Raw genomic sequence first — 17,094 nt, forward strand, 5'->3', positions numbered from 1 at the left:
TAAACAATGAGGATTAATAAATGAAAAAAAAATTAAAAAAATTAAATTAAAAAAAAATCATAAATTATTTCAAACAAAGTAAATATCTATTAAAAGAATAAAAACAAAATCTGATAGATATGAAAAATTTCAATTAGAAAAATGATAAGATAAAAATAAATAATGATCAAAAAAATAAGGACCAAAGTTGATATAAAAATCAAATCAAATCAAATCAAATTTTATGATATAAAATTGAAAAAAAAAATCAGAAAAATAATTTTAAAAAAATATATGGCAATCAAAAGATTGAGTATCAAATTTGATATAATCAATAAATAAAAAGATATATTTTTTATTTTCTCACAACATTTGAAAAATATATTTCACTCAAAATAAAATAAAAACATTTTCTTATAAACCAAGTAAAATCTTTCTTTAACCGTAAAGTGTTTTTTATTTACCAACTTTTATAATAGTAAACAAACATTTAAAAGCTTAGAAAGTGGTTTTCAAAACCATCTTTCACGAGACAAACGGAGACAGATCTCTAGCTAGACTCACCGTTCTTAAATCACACCGTTTAGAGAAATTATATAGATTTTTTATATAAAAAAAAACTAGCACTATTTAAGAAAAAATCCAGCAAACTAACACAATTTAAAACAATATCAGATTTCACAGTACATATCATCCTCGAGAATAAAGACTTTTAAAGAAATTGATAAAAATGGGTTGACACAAATTTCAATTAATTAAAATTAATTTAATTTTGAAAGAATGTACTTAATTGGTAGAGTTTAAAAATTCCCATGCTCAATTTATCTACTCAACAATAAACAACGTCTAAAAACATGATGAAAATATTGAGTTTATATGCATTCCTACTCTGCTTGTGTTTGTGCCTACATATAAAACCCGATATGGTTAGTTTGGCCCAATTAAATAGAGCCATTGAAAAAACCTTTTATTTTTATTTGTTTTTTTCTAAGTTAAAAATCAGTTTGACCTAATCAATCTCCAAAAAAAAACAGGTAAACCTGGATCGGGTTCTCTATAATTAGGTTCAGAAGTGTAAAACCAAAAGAGCAGCAACTTTATATATATATATATGTATGTATGTATGTATGTCAACGAGTAGACAATTCATTGGTGAATGTCGTAGGCTTCTGGAAATGCTGTGAATTGCATCTCTTAATTTCCACGATAACGTTATCGTTTAATCTAGTAGCCACTTTCAGAGTCGCCTCAACTCAAGGATTTCTCTCGTAAACGCCCTTGTTGCCGCCTTAAATTAGGGCACATGAGATGGCGTGCTGAAAATCAGACTGCTTCGAGTCTTGAACTCCATTCACACATACTCTTAAATTTCAGTGTTTCCACGCTTCGATCTGCACTTTTTACATTTATCAATTAGCAATAGATCTGGATCGTCAATTTGGTCAGCTGTCTGCCATACCATAGAAAATCTAGATTGCTAATCAATCGTAATTAGTTGCGCTGAAAATAATGGGAATCGAGGGACCTCAGGCACCATCCCAAAAACCACTCCAGCCTCCTTTCAAGATACATGTAGAGTGGTTGTTTTTTATTTAAAAATATATTAAAATATTTTTTTTTATTTCAAAATTCATTTTTAAAATCACTACATCAAAATAATTTAAAAATATTAAAAATTAATTTAAAATAAAAAATAACTTTTTAAAAAAACACACTTATACCGCGAAAACAATCTCGTTCAACCATCATGCACGCCATGTTAAATTCGATACTCTAGGTGTTTTTTTAAAAAAAAAGATGATGAAAAGGGCTTATTCCTTGTGGTGTGACTGGTACATTCTCAGTAATACTACGTTATTTTTATATTTTTCGTAACCGTGGAATCAATATTAATTTTTAGTTTGGTTTTAAAAAATTTAAATTTTTTTATTTTAACTTATTTTTTTATATTGTTTTGATGTGTTGATATTAAAAATATTTTTTAAAAAATATATTATTTTAATATATTTTTAAACAAAAAATACTTTAGAAAATAACTACTATCATATTTTCAAATAATTATGTAATATTTGATAAAAAAAAGAAATGCAGGGTTGTTTAATTAATATCATTGTCATCTTGATATAATAAAACAGATGCAATACATCGATATCTTTATGTATTGATAAATGAAACATGCATGTTAAAAAAACATATTAGTTGACATATAACAAATAATTCCGTGTAGATTTATAAATCTATCAATTTATTTACCATGGGGATCCACAGTTAATTACAGATTGTATACACGTGTATGGAATGTTGTGCTGGTTTTATTGTTTTAATATTGGAAGCGAAATAACAAAAATAATATTAGTGTATTAGAGGGTTTTTTTAAAGTTTTTTTTATTTAAAAATATATTAAAATAAATTTTTTAATTTTTAAAATTCATGTGTGATATTGAAACAACAAAACAATTAAAAAACATAAAAAAATAATAATTTAAATCTAAAAACATATTTAAAATTATGGTTGGACCTCAATTTTAAACAAAATCTTAAAGTCTATATCAATAAATACTAGACATTGCTTAGAGTTCAATTCTATATAGCTTAATCACAAGTCAGTTTCTTTGAATTAATTGCTTCATAGATCTACCACGAGTTCCAGTTTTTTTTTTTTAATTTCACAACCTATATATATATGAATTATAATAAACTAAAATTACATCAATTAACTATAAATAAAGACCCGCGTAATCACATGAATCACGCCTTGCATTACATAAACCAATCACGGGTGCCTATTTAGATTATTTTTTTTACATGTGTTTTATTGGGTTATTGAGCCTTTTGAAAGACTCTGGTGGTATTTTGAATTTGTTGATGGAGCTGGGCAATGAAAAATATTTAAACTACTGCGAGAAACCTATTTTTAACATTGTGCTACTATTATTCTTTCATTTATCCATTTATAGTAGTAAAAAAAAAAAAACTTTATTAACCTCGTACGCACAAGTGGTTTGTACATTTGGATTGGTTACATTTGTATTGCTGGGAACAGCTGTTAGCATATATTTTTTTTAGTTACTTGCCTCGACTTCCGTGGTTGACATATAAAAAGGAAATTGTAATTATTTATTTGAATTCAATGTAATTTCGCAGTGGACGAATGTATACATTGATTTTTTTATTAGACAAGACAGCTCGTCTCTCTGTTTTTTTTTTCCAAGTTAAATTCAATTGATTCGAATCAGAGCTAGATAGAGGCGGGGAAATCAGGACGAAGCAAGCATTGCCAAGTGCAGAATCACTGTAATTATAGTTAAGCTAGGCGTATTTTTGGAGCAACCTTGTATAAATCTTCATTCGGCAGATCGATTTTTCAATTGAATCTCCAATGTAATAAGAAAGTTTCAACTGAACCTGGTCTCCCATCCATGCCCGTTAATGTATTTTTATCTTTTCTGTGCAGCACATGGTTTTATGTATTAAAACAGTAAGACCGGACACGATATGATCCTATCCCAAAAAATCCGATTAGCCTAGAAACATGACTTGAAGGTTATATAATCAGTTAATCAACCGGTCACAATAATTTTATCCATTTTTTTTAATTAAGATAGTTAACAACTTGTAATTGATGTTTGATAAGCCAATATAGTTTGTAGCTAGTACCTGCATAAGATCTTTTTTAATGGTGGCAAAGACTCTCAAATGCTTAAACAAAAATTTTTTTTAGAGAAATATTATAATAATATTTTAGAGAGAGATGCTTTAAAAAATATATATGCAACAGAAAATAAAGATTGTGAGCCTTTGTTTTGAATGTCTCGTGATATATTTATAACCAATAAATTTTGTTCTTTTGAGAAAAGGAGGGACTAAGATATAATTTTAACTATGTGATATTTTAAGTTGTATTGTAAATTGTATTCCGTTTATTTTATACATTAAAAAGATGAAAATATAGCAAGCCTTGAAAAACTCCAATACACCTAATAGTGTCGGCGTAGTATAAACTTATTTGATTAAACATATTTATTAATAAATAAATTTTCTAAAATTTTATATAAAAATTTATAAAATTAATGGTGTTAAATTCCTGTATTATATTTGAATTCGTGGATATAGTGAATTAAGATATACTAAAAAAATATACTTGCATATTTTTATTATAATAAAATCTTGGGTAATCATGTTAAAATCTGTTCATTGAAAATGACATCTAGGTCGGGGGCTTGGACGTGGATTTTATTGGAAACACTTAAATTACACGAGGTCAACCCGGATTGGGCATGATCCAAATCCACATATGACCAACTTACCCCTGTAATATTCTATAACAAATGAGTTTCAGAATGAATGAAATTACCAATTATTTTACATGTTTGCCTATTCTTAGGAACATTAATTTATATTTGTATTAATTATGGCTTGAACCTAAAACATCAATTAAAAAATAAGCGAGTTGACTTTAACTGGTCTGTCTCTTTATGTTTGGTAATTATTCCATATTTATTCAGTGATGTGTTTGATCAACTACCAATAAAGAAAGGAAGAATCAATTGAACGTTGCATGTGACGAGTGAAACAATTGTAATAAAAACATACCACCAAAGGAGACAGCGATTGAATCCGTCATTTATGAATACATGGAATAAATAAACGCACACTCCAAGATACGAAGTGGCCCGTGACGCTGTCACTTGCGCTGTATGTGGCATAAATACACGCAGCTAGCTACACACCAGTTCTTGTTTAGTGTAGTTATTTTCATTGTTTTTTCTTTTATAATTCACTTTAGATTATAATAGTATTTTTTAAAAAAATTATTTTCATCGTTAAATGTGTGAGTTTTTTTCAACAGGGAGGGTTGAGTTTAAATAAAGATAACTAAAATAAAAAAAATACATTTAACATATATGACAACATTAAAATTTGTTTTAAGAATTTATTTTTATACCTTATTTTTTTTAGTTATTAAATGATCAATTTATATAAATAAATAAGACTAAAGTTAAAAACATGCATGCCAAGCATTAGTCATGGCTTCACAAGCCCAATAATATTTTTAATATGTGTAGCTTAGCATAAAAATTTTATTATTTTATTTTATTTAATAAATTTTATATGCATGTCAATTTTTTTTGTTACAAATTGATTTTAATAGAGAAATTAACTAAACACAATTAAATAAATAATTTATATTGTGATATTAAATATAATGAATTATATTTATCCACATAATATTAATGTATCCATTAATATTATGTTAAAATGAAAAACGTATTCAAATCAATTTTATAGTTTTTTTTTCATATTTAATTTTAAATGGATCATCCACATAATATTAATATATCCATTAAGAAAACTATTTTCTCACAATAACTTTTTTAAAATTTGAATCCTATGCAAAGACGTGGAAAACTTCTGTATATTTTTACAAATCTTAACAGTTAATGTAATCAAGTGCCATTGCCTTGGTGCTGGGGACAGGGGTCGAGTGGCTGGGTAAAGGAGACGACTTGTGCGTTAAATAAATAAATAGCAGACGAAGAACTTAATTATTCGGACCAACAGGCGCCAACCGGCAACCGCTACATATCCTTTTTGCTCCTGTCTTCATTTTCATCCAACGACACAAAATCCTACTTGTCATTACAAGTCTCCACGGCCATTTCTATTCCATGAAAACTGAGAAAAAAAGAGAAGAAGAATCTGCACGCGCATTATACTTTGATTTTCCCAAAAGAAAAAGGGTTTTATTTATTTATTTATTTTATTCTTTTGCATGGAGGCCACGTCTAGAGAGGACCCGTTACAACAATGACTCACAGCAAAGATCCATAATCTATTCACCAATGGATGACGCGGATTTTCTTCTTCAGCTCCGTCATCCCTACTTAACCACACCGCATTCAGTTTCAGCCTGAATTCATCAATTGCCGGCCATCTCCGAGAGGACAGACGACAATCTCTTTTCAACAACAAGTTCTACAGCACTAAGGCCTCCCTTCACTGTTCATCATCTGTGGGGTTCAACATGTTCACGAGAAGAAGTCTTTAAATATACCATCACCTGCTTTTAACTTGCTCATGACTTCTCCCAACTAATTTTGACTCTTCTTTACCAAAACTCACTCCCTTGGGATCAATTTTTCCTTTTTCTACTTACTTTGATTCCATCAAAAGATTTTGAATACCTAAAAACATCAAATCCTCCAAGTCCAAATCTAGAAAATACAAGATTCAGCTCAATTTCTTCCCTTCTCCACTCAACTCCCCGCTAATCTCGCCTCCCACCATTCCTTCTACTATTCCCTCTGTTAAATATGCCTTGTTTCCCTCCTCCATGTCCAAACAACAAACAACATTAACAAACAAACAATATCATTCCAAATCCAAATCACACTCACCATGTCTGTTCTCTTCTTCCTCTTCTCTCTCCCTCTCCTCCTCTCCCCTTCCCTCTCCCTCCACTTTGGCAGTAAGCACTCATTCCCTTCCCCTCCCTCTATAACCGATCTAACTATCTCTCTTTCTGTTTTCTAACCGCATTTCTTCGTCTTCTTCTTCTTTTTTTCCTACAGATACTTCATACTTCATAGACTGTGGCGGTTCCACAAACACAACCGATCCATTCAACACGACATGGCTGTCCGACCGTTACTTCACAGGCGGAGCTACCTCTGTAGTGTCAGAGCCACTCCACTTCCTCTACCCTCAAGAAAAAAATCTCCGATTCTTCCCTCTCTCCTCCGGCAAAAAAAACTGCTACGTTCTCCCTCTCCCTAACGGCCGTTACTACTTCCGTACATTCACTGTATACGACAACTACGACGGAAAATCTAACCCTCCTTCATTCGACGCATCTGTCGAGGGTACTCTCGTCTTTTCCTGGCGTTCTCCTTGGCCTGAGAATCTCGCTCGTGACGGCGCGTACTCCGATCTCTTCGCGTTTGTTAAAGACGGTGAAGCGGATGTTTGTTTTTACAGTATTGCCACTGACCCTCCTGTCATTGGATCCCTCGAAATCCGTCAAATCGATCCCTTATCTTACGGTTCGTCAACAATCGGCGATAAATTCACCCTCGTTAATTACGGCCGTTTATCCTGTGGGTCCACACAGTGGGGCCCGGGGTTTAGCAACGACACAGATGATTTTGGCCGAACATGGCAGTCCGACTCCGAGTTCCAAACTCCAAACACGACAAAAATAATCCACTCCATCTCCACCCGAGAAACCATAACCGGCACCATTCAGCCGCCTAATTATTTTCCGATGAAGCTTTACCAAACGGCGGTAACTGGAGATGGAACACTGGAGTATGCAGTATCAGTCGATGCGAAAATGGATTATTTGTTGTGGTTTCATTTCGCGGAGATTGATTCAAGTGTGAAGCAGAAATCGGAGAGAGTGTTTGATGTGGTGGTGAATGAGAAGAATGTGGAGAGGGTGGACGTTTTCGAGGAAGTTGGGAGTTTTGCAGCTTATAGTTGGAGTTACACAGTGCATAATTTGAGCAGTACTGTGTTGACTCTGAAGTTTGTGCCGGTTGTGGGCGCACCGATAATTAGTGGCATTGAGATTTATGCTTTGGTTCCTAATGATCTCTCAACCATGCCCGAGCAAGGTATATGATGTTGGGTTTTTGGTATCTTGAATGGTAAATTAGTATGATTTTTGTTTATTGAAAATTAACTGGGAATGTGTTCTAATTTTGGTAGTGGTGGCAATGAGAGCGTTGAAAGAGTCGTTACGGGTTCCTGATAGAATGGGATGGAATGGGGATCCTTGTGCTCCTACTAGCTGGGATGCTTGGGAAGGAGTTACATGCCATCCCAACAAAGACGAGACTGCACTTGTGATATCACAAATGTAAGCAATCAGTTGTGTGTTGAATTAGTCCAAGCCTTGATGCATTGGAAAGATTTTATTTGTTTGTCTCAGAAGACGAGTTTAATCTCATGTTATTAATTACTTGGGTATCTCGTTCAGTGATCTTGGAAGTCAAGGCTTGAAAGGCAGTATAAGTGAGCAGATTACTCTTTTGTCGGACTTGTTAAGCCTGTAAGTATCAGCATCCGATTTTTTATGCGCTGCAGATGTTTTATGTTTTATTTGCTGAAATCATGCAGAAGATATTAGCTTGTTGCACATAAATGTTTGAAATGAGTGTCTTTTCTCAATGTTCTACTGCACTGCAGGATGCTTTAGGTTTAATTTTCAAATTGACATGTCTTCTTGGAGATCACTAACAACCTGTTTCCATCTTTTGCACCTGTTCTTTCAACCTTAATCATTCTGCTCTTTATTGGTGAAGATGCTAGTTTTAATTTGTATGATCTATCAAACGATTTACTGCACAAAATTACTGGATTTCTTCTGAGTGAACTAAATTTAATTATAGGATTTTTTCTAAGTGAATTCCATTTAAAAGCTTTAATTAATGCAAAAGGATCCTAACATATTGATCAAAAAACAAATTAGTTGTCTTCCAGTTGATCTCACATGCAACATGTAGCATCATTATTGTTAGCTCTGCAGAGTTCATCAAATTTATGTCACTTTTTCCTGAGTAGATAATCCAAGTGTTGGTTGAAATATTAATATGGTAGAATCTAATGGTCGCTCACGTGTTCTGTCATGATAAACATTATTGATTTTGGATTCAGCTACTTTAGCTTACATTTGAGAATTGTTTACTCCGTGACCCCTGCCTTGCCTTCAAAGTTAAATCTTCTAAAATTTTAGTGTGACATCATGGATGAAGAATTTTTTTGAACTTGGACCTACACTTCCATAGTTTCTTGTGCTTATTTTGCTGTTTTTCCAATCGTAATTAATCATTATCTTTTAAACCTGCAGGAATTTGAGTACTAATTCTTTGGGAGGAACTCTACCATCAGGATTAGGTCAACAATCTCTTGTCCGGCTGTAAGTCGTACAGCATTTTATATGCTTTATACAGTTGATATCTTGTGGTCCTGCTTCTTAATGTGTATGGCAACCTCTGGTCTCATTACGGCATTTTATAAGCTTTATACAGTTGATATTTTGTGGTCCTGCTTTTTAATGTGTATGGCAACCTCTGGTCTCATTTATGATAAAATTTCTCTTATAGTGTATTTCATGATTGAGTACCACTAATTTATTTATATGTTACCTAGGTGACCCCAAATTAATTTGGGATTAAGGCTTTGTTGTTGTTGATTATTTGATAAATAGAGAGAAATTGACTTAGGGCATGTGTCCCTAATGCGTTTTTTCATGAAGATCATATGATCCCCTCTGCTGAAGAATGTTTGATTTTGAGACCCCTCTAGGAGGGAACACTTTCTTTTCCACCTCATCTGGAGGACTTCCACTCCCTAAGACATGGATGTACAATCATTCAAGTCAATGTTTTAAAACTGGTTCGTCCATGGAAAGAAGTCTGCCTCGTTGATACTTTCTAGTTCTTTCATTCTTCTGCTCAAAGTGTTCCTTTTTCCTGGTTTACATGGGTGTTTGAGTCCAGTTTTCCTTGTTTGTAAACTTCCCTATGGTTTCTGTCTTCTTTGAGTTTGGAAACTTTTCTACTCTGTTAGATGTTTATCATTGTTTCTCCCTTTGTCTTAAAATATTCATTCATCTGCTTGGCTAGTTCACTTTCTTTGTTCTGTCTGCTTTATAGGGTAGCACAAACTTTAGCCTTCCATGACTGAAGTTAAGAGTCTGAATTAAATTATGTTCCATCATCTTCTTTTGAAATTCTAATGTGATGTTGTATCTACACCATGAAACTGATCCTGAGACCACTAGAAACTTACTCTGGCATTCCACTATGTTATTTATTAACACTTCTGATCTGTACTTTGTAGGGATTTGTCCAACAATCAGTTCTCGGGCCCTATACCAGAAAGTTTAGCCTCGGCAATTCATCTGCAGCTTGTGTAAGTGGCTTGTTTGCACTAATAAATAATGGAGGCATTTGACATAAATATCTGCGTGTGCGAGTGCGCACAGACTGCAAGTCTGATATTTGGATCTAGAAGCAAAAAATTATTGTTCTTCTCCATTTCAAATTTTATTTGTTGAGTCTGCGTCTAAATGTGGTAGTGTTTGCCTATTTCCATCTTGCATGCCGTGCTGTTAGCATATTATCATGCATACCAGTAGGGAGACGCGCGCCCACACACACACACACAGAGCAGGGGTTTGTTTGATATTTGGATCTAAAAGCGAAAATTTGTTGTTCTTCTCCTTTTCAATTTTTATTTGTTAAGTCTGGAGTTTAAATGTGATAGTTTTACCCATTTCCATCTTGCATGCCGTGCTGTCAGCATATTTTCATGCATTCAAATAGGGAGAACATTTTCATGCTTTTAATTGTATATTCTGCCAGAAATTGAAGTAGTTTGATTTTCTTGAAATAATTTTACTTAATATTGGTTATTACATGAATTTTATTTAATTCAACCTCATGTTTAGATCAATGATACCACTTTGTTTGGAATTAACCAAGATGTGAGTTGGGATCTGTTTACTTTAGTTTGTTAAGAACTTGAAATTGATTATAGAAGATGGATATTTTACCTTGCAATTTTAAATGTAATGTTTTGATTTTTCAACTTAGAAGAGATTGATCAACATCCACACCATATATATATATAGAATGGATCCTACTTATCATTAAAATTTTATGTCTTTCAGTTATCTTTGAACTAGTAATGAATTAAAGTTCAACAACTAATTTCATGCTAGGAATTTGTGTAACTACAAATTGAAAACTCAAACAATGCTATACACATATGACATTGAATGCTTATGCCTGAGGTGGTGTGTAAAACCCCACCACCATCAAAATAAATATTCGACACATTGGTGGTGACATGGATCAGTTGTCCTCGTTAATCCATTGCTCATGTGCATTTACACTTGCACATGAACAATAGGGGTAATACAATGTGTGCTGCATTGTTATAAGCATATGGTCACGACGTTAAAAATAACTGAAAACTGTTGTTGAGGATATATTGAGTGTTAGTTTTTTAGACCATAGTGGGTAGACTAGAAAGAAAGGAATTTGATCTCTATGTTTGACAGCTCTTCTAGTTGATTGTCTACTTTGCCTTTGTTGATGAAGGAACCAAGGTCCTGTTAGTGTTTCCACCAATACAGGCAAGTGGTTAAACTGTTCAGCTGAAGTGTAACGTGGTTCTCACGAGCAGCATATAATATCATGCAATTATTTATAGAACTGGTTATGGAAGTATTGTTTTTCTTAACTGAACATTCATATAATCCTAAGTTGTTTATGATAATATTCATATTCGTTTCTGATGGACCATTCTCTGCGTAATTGTACTCTTTTATTTTCATTGTATTGCTTTTACTTGACCAGTCCCTGGAGGCTGGAGGCCATAGAACTTATAATGAAATCAATACTGTCACATTTCATTACTAGATTTCTTTTCTTTCCGTTGTTATAATGAATAATCACATCTAATGGATTGCAATTTCTCTATATTTGAAAAGGAAAATGAACATTTTTCTGTCAGAAAGGCCAACGAGGACACAGTTGTTTTGTGGTCACAACTTTAAATTGCTGAAATTTTCTCTGGTGTCAGAATCCTATAATATCAAGTCAACACTGAAGCAACACAAGACAGAAGCACTATAGTTGTTTGATGTCTACCCATTAAAATCATATTTGCATTTCCAGTTAGATTGCATCTTTTACATGTTGCTCTTTCAATTTTTTCTGTTTATTTTTTAGGAAGTATTAAGTCCACCTGTTCACAAACCTCCCTCCTCTCCCCAGAACAAACCAGATCTTGTTGGAACCACTTCATGAGCTCCATTGCGAACATTCCCTCAGTATATTCTTTTTTGCAACTCTGCTTGTTGATAGATGTACCACACTGTATTCCCTTTTTTATTATTTGATAAGCAAATTGATTGAAAAAGCACCAAATGTTAGCTACTTGAATACCTGTGACATTTTGCAATAGAAGTCCAAATATTTAACAATTCTAATGTTGATTGCCCAGTTATTTTCCATGATTGTATTGCCTCAACATCTCTTTATTTCCAGGCTGTTGAATGGTAACTTATTGGAAGGGCGAGTACCAGAGGAACTTTATTCAATTGGTGTGCATGGTGGAGCTATTGAGTATGTCTCATTTCTAGCTTTCACAATTCTATTTAGTTTATTATAGTAACAATTTTCGAGTTATAAAATATTTGGCATGTATCATCCTGCATTAAAGCCTATGTGCTAACTTTAAATCTCTCGATTCTACTTTTATTTATTTATCCACCAACAGATTTCGATTATTCTATATTCACCTCAAATCCTTTAGAGGATGAAAACTGAAAGACTTCTAAGTCTATTTAACTTAATCTGAAAGACCTTGCTCCTTGGAGGAATACATTTATCAAAATAGTGAAGTGTATACTTTTGGTCTATGATTTTTAGTTGTCTTTGATATTGCATTGTTAAACGTTAATGATTATCTTCAAGAGAGGTGCCTATTGTTTACTAAAGGTTTGCAAATCATAATTTCATCGTTTTCCAATTAATTTAATTATCTAAGAAGATGGACAATCATAATATGTAACAATTCACTATATTCTTCAAACCTGAACCACTAGTCTGATGGTTGCATGCATCTTTCCTTTTTCAGCCATACCTTCCCAAAAAGTTGTATCTGCATGAGTTTCACTCTTGCTATTATAGAAAAGGCAATGTATACCCCTGGTTTGTAGTTAGTCTTCTGTTAATAAGGGAAGTCCTATCTACCCACTCTCCCTTTTTTTCATGTGAGATCCCCATTTCAGTTCAAGTTGCTGTTTGTTCTCAACATTGGACAAAAGTTTCTTAATCTGTTCAAACCTGTGATTTTGTTGATATACCAGAACATCTTTTCATTTCCTTCGGCCCACTGTCAAATTGTAATGGGAGGTTAAGCCTAAAAACTGTCATTAAATATTCTTCGATTTATTAGGAACTTTGTGGCTACTTAAATTTATTTTCTTTGGCAACCAGATTATCAACTTTTTCTAGCAAGCACACACCACTACCTTCAGGATAATTTTGTCAACCAGCTTTTTTATCTGTCATCAGTAAACTAGGTTCCTAGCCAATTTACTGCTATGGAAACTGAAAAATACGGTACTTGCCAATGGTGATTAATATTTACATATTAATGCATGCAGTACAGATTACTTTTTGCAGCATCAAAAAATTCTAATAAACAACTCTTTACTTGCTGTGTGGAATGTTTGGCTCCCTATTGGACACACAATTTCTGGAATATACCAATTTTGATATATCTTGTCTTTCCCTTCTTTTTTCTTTGTTGGAGATTAATGTTGCTTACGATGTGAATTGAATGAATGCCTCACCCCTCTTACCTTTTAAGGGTACATATAAGCCATTGGTCTTTTTTTTTATTATCTTATTTCCTATTGAATTAATATGTCTATTTAACAACTCACTAGGAAAGAAAACTTTCTCTTACAGTCTCTCAGGTAACAAAGGCTTGTGTGGTGTACCATCTTTGCCACAATGCTCTCTATTATGGGAAAATGGTCGCTTGTCCACTGGTGGTAAAATTGGGATAGGCTTATCCTGCCTGGTAATTGTTTCTGTGCTTGTATTGGGATACATAATCTGCATCAGGAGGCGTCGAAATGATTACGACTTTGCTCCACCTCACGATCTAATGTGTAAGTATTTCTCAAGAATGTTCAACTTCTAGCTTTTTTTGCGTTCATTCATGATGTCATGGCTATCAGATGGTCTGATATGTCATCTGTCACAACGTGTTGTTGAATTAAGGCTTGCATTACACAGCATATTAGATATCACTCCTCTAGAGGCCAGTCAAATTCGAGACTGCATTCCACCTCTGGACCTTATTTTGACTTCCTTTTATTGCAGAATAGTTTGAAACCACTAATCATTTAGGATTCTCTATTCCTGATACAACATGCTAAAAGTCCGGTGTTAACCACTAGGAGATGCTAGTTTAGAATAAAAATTTTTACATTAGATTAAATTAGGATCTGAAATCTGGAACTATATTTATTCTTGAAGCCACCATATAACATATAAACTGCAGGAGTAGTTCAACAAGGATTGGGACTTGGGAATGAGATGTCATTTGAAATACAAACCTTTGTATAGTTGAACGTTGCATGTAGCCACCTGTGATATATTTTCAGTCATTGAACTGCTGCTAGATGATGTTAGTACTTTGTAGGTATCATAGTCTGTACTTTTGTGTATGCCTTGATCCCAGAGTTTTAGTTAGAGCTGTAAAACCAGTGCTAACCACATTGACATCATGTGGATACACCTTACATTTCTTTTCATCCCTCAATGGCTATTCTTCACAATATACCAAAGATAGGGTAACTACCACCTAGAATTTGCAACTGGGTATCATGCCAATGATATATCATCTCATCATCAAAAGAGTTTCTTCCATAGTAGCCAAGGAAGTCGTCTGTCCAAGGGATCTGGTCTCCTAACTGGATCCATATAGATCTTGTTTGAAAGTAGCACAACATGAAACTTCTATAGCGTGTAGTAATGACAATTCCATCATCTTCAATTTGGCTATATCAGCTGTCGTTATGGAAGGTTTCTCATCCTCAGTTAACTATTTAAATTCGATGGTGTTATTCCTAGCCAAAAAGAAAAGGGAAAAAGTAGGAGTGTTTTTTCCATAGTTTCATTTGTCCAGGTCTCGTATCTGACATCAACCTTTCTAAAAGTTTTGTCTCCATCACTGTAGTTGCCGCCGTGAAAGAATTTGAACCTTTCAGTTTATGTGACAACTATATGTGCTCACTCTAATTTTTCATTTGGTATCATGCATTCGTTATTGAATCTTGATTAATTTCATCCAATTGTATTCTCCCAGCAATGGCTGCCAAGAGAAACAGATACCAGAGGCAGAAGTCCTTGATGCTTCTTGAAATGGAGAGCCAACATGCCAAAGGGTTACCATCACCTTATGGTCCACATTAACAGACTTTTGAAAAAAGATAATATTGATCTTCATATTCTTCAGCTCACTAAGAGAGCATAGAGAGGGGACCCTGGATGTAGTTAGTTCGAAGTGCTCAAATAGGATGTGAGCTGCATCTGCTCCACAAAGGAAACTTCGTGGGTTTGGATTCTTTGAACAATGGAAATAAGATGGGGTCTAAAAAAGTCACACTGTCTATAGAATGCAATGTATCTGGGATTTTTTTTCCTTCTTACTGACAACAAACTGGATAAGCCTTCCTAGTGTATATCATAGCGGCTTTGCAGCATTTTATGACAAGTTGCTGTGAGTAGATCTTCAATTTATGATAAGGGCATTACACATTTATACCCAGTGGTCCCAGATTTGGTAGCATTGTATGATATAACTTTTTGGTTGATTATTTTCCCAGTTCCTTGCGGGAATTATTTTCAGCTTAAGCAATTTTCATCTGTCATGGACTGACATTTCCTTCCTGTAATTTCTGCAACAAATTTCAACTAAAGATTGTTCACCATGGATCAGTTCTCCATCATTCAAATGGGTCGTGTTTGCTTATTGATGGTCTTCTTGCTCGACTTCAGGCAAAACTTTCAATAATGCTACTCTTTTCTGACAGCTGTGCTGTGTCCACTCGAAATGATTTTCTTTCTATTGACTTCCGGTTAGAGCTGGCTATGTCGGGCAGCACTGTTTATCTGTGTTCTTGCAGAGAATATCTTTGGTCGAACCTTGGATTTCATACAATCAAAGATCACACCATCACCAATAAAGTATAATTTTGAAGCTCAACCGTGTTGGCTTTTTTATACATGATTTTTGAAAAAAGAAAAAACAAGAAAAAGAAGAAGGTTTTACTTCATACCATCAGCTGCATCACACATTGATCATTGAAGTTTAAAGGGGGGGAAAAATGCAAATCAAGTGTGTATCTTATGATGTTTTCCGGAAGGAGTTCTTCAAAATACTTTTAAGCACGAAATGATTTTTTTAAAATGTTTTTTTTAATGGTTTTAATGTAATTATATTTTTATCCTAATACTAGTTTTAATGTGATGAAGTTAAATACAATTAAAAATACTCACAAAGAATTATTTTCATCATTTTTGAAATAAATTAATATTCTTAAATCTGAACACATTTGAAAAGGTAATTAAATCTCAATACCAAATAATCTATAAATATAACACTATAATACTAGTTTGTATTTGAGCAAACCCCGCAGAAAAATAGATTGGGGGCCTAATTAAGATTATCTCTATATGTTAGCTATTTTTTGAACTTTTCCCAATTTTTTTTTTTTTTTGGCAAACGAAGGAATGGTGAAATTGAACTTGCTGATGGCTAGCTAGTAGCTGTAAAGAGAGGGATGGAAGGTATTAGAATGCTTCAATAAGATATAGAATTTGTTTGGTATTTTAGTAATAGATATTTTTTTAAAATGTGATTTTACTTGGAAATATATTAAAATAATATTTTTTTATTTTTTAAAATTTATTTTTGACATTAACACATGTAAACGATGTAAAAAACATTAAAAAAATTAATTAAAAAAACTTTTAAAATAAAAAAATAAATATGCTTCTAGAGAATACGAGAATGATGAAGAAGACCTAGAGGAGGCCTGGGAACGATAATATTACTAGTCAAAGTAACAGCACAAACTTGAGATTTCTTTGTCATCAATTATGCATCTTCAACACGGTTTTAGGAAAATATGTAGTTGAGGTTGCAGGAGTGTTGTCGTATTGAGAACCGGACGTCCCAATTCATAAATACACTCAGGGAATCTCTGATGGTTTCGCATATGATATGTTTGTGCCCTAAATGTCAAAAACCTTAACTTTGGACTTTGAAGGTTATCATCACTACTGCTATATCATCTCAAACTTGGACCCCACGTTAGTGTTTGCTTGTCACCTTCCATCACGGTCGTCGTTTTTTGACTGCTTCTGCTCTTCGAAAAAGAATCTGATTATACTTCATGATCAGGTGTGTATATATATATATATATACTTATTTATTTCTTTTTACAGCAAGGGGACCTAACCTCTTCTGTTGTTACTTTTTCCTTTTTTCTAGTAGAATTCGACATCAAATCTTTTG

At 33.3% G+C, this 17,094-nt stretch overlaps 1 protein-coding gene across 1 annotated transcript; it reads left to right on the forward strand.

The window, feature by feature from the left end:
* The first annotated feature begins 5,774 nt into the window (after window positions 1–5,774).
* On the forward strand, window positions 5,775–15,505 carry LOC7488340 (receptor-like protein 4). Its single transcript, XM_002311400.4, has 9 exons — window positions 5,775–6,448; window positions 6,552–7,595; window positions 7,690–7,840; window positions 7,961–8,032; window positions 8,831–8,899; window positions 9,826–9,897; window positions 12,042–12,119; window positions 13,473–13,678; window positions 14,881–15,505. Exons 1-9 carry the CDS (start codon window positions 6,379–6,381, stop codon window positions 14,985–14,987), a joined length of 1,869 nt encoding a protein of 622 aa, XP_002311436.3. The 5' UTR covers window positions 5,775–6,378; the 3' UTR covers window positions 14,988–15,505.
* The last annotated feature ends 1,589 nt before the right edge of the window (window positions 15,506–17,094 follow it).

Source organism: Populus trichocarpa, chromosome 8, assembly GCF_000002775.5.
Source record: "Populus trichocarpa isolate Nisqually-1 chromosome 8, P.trichocarpa_v4.1, whole genome shotgun sequence".
Lineage (NCBI taxonomy): Eukaryota > Viridiplantae > Streptophyta > Magnoliopsida > Malpighiales > Salicaceae > Populus > Populus trichocarpa.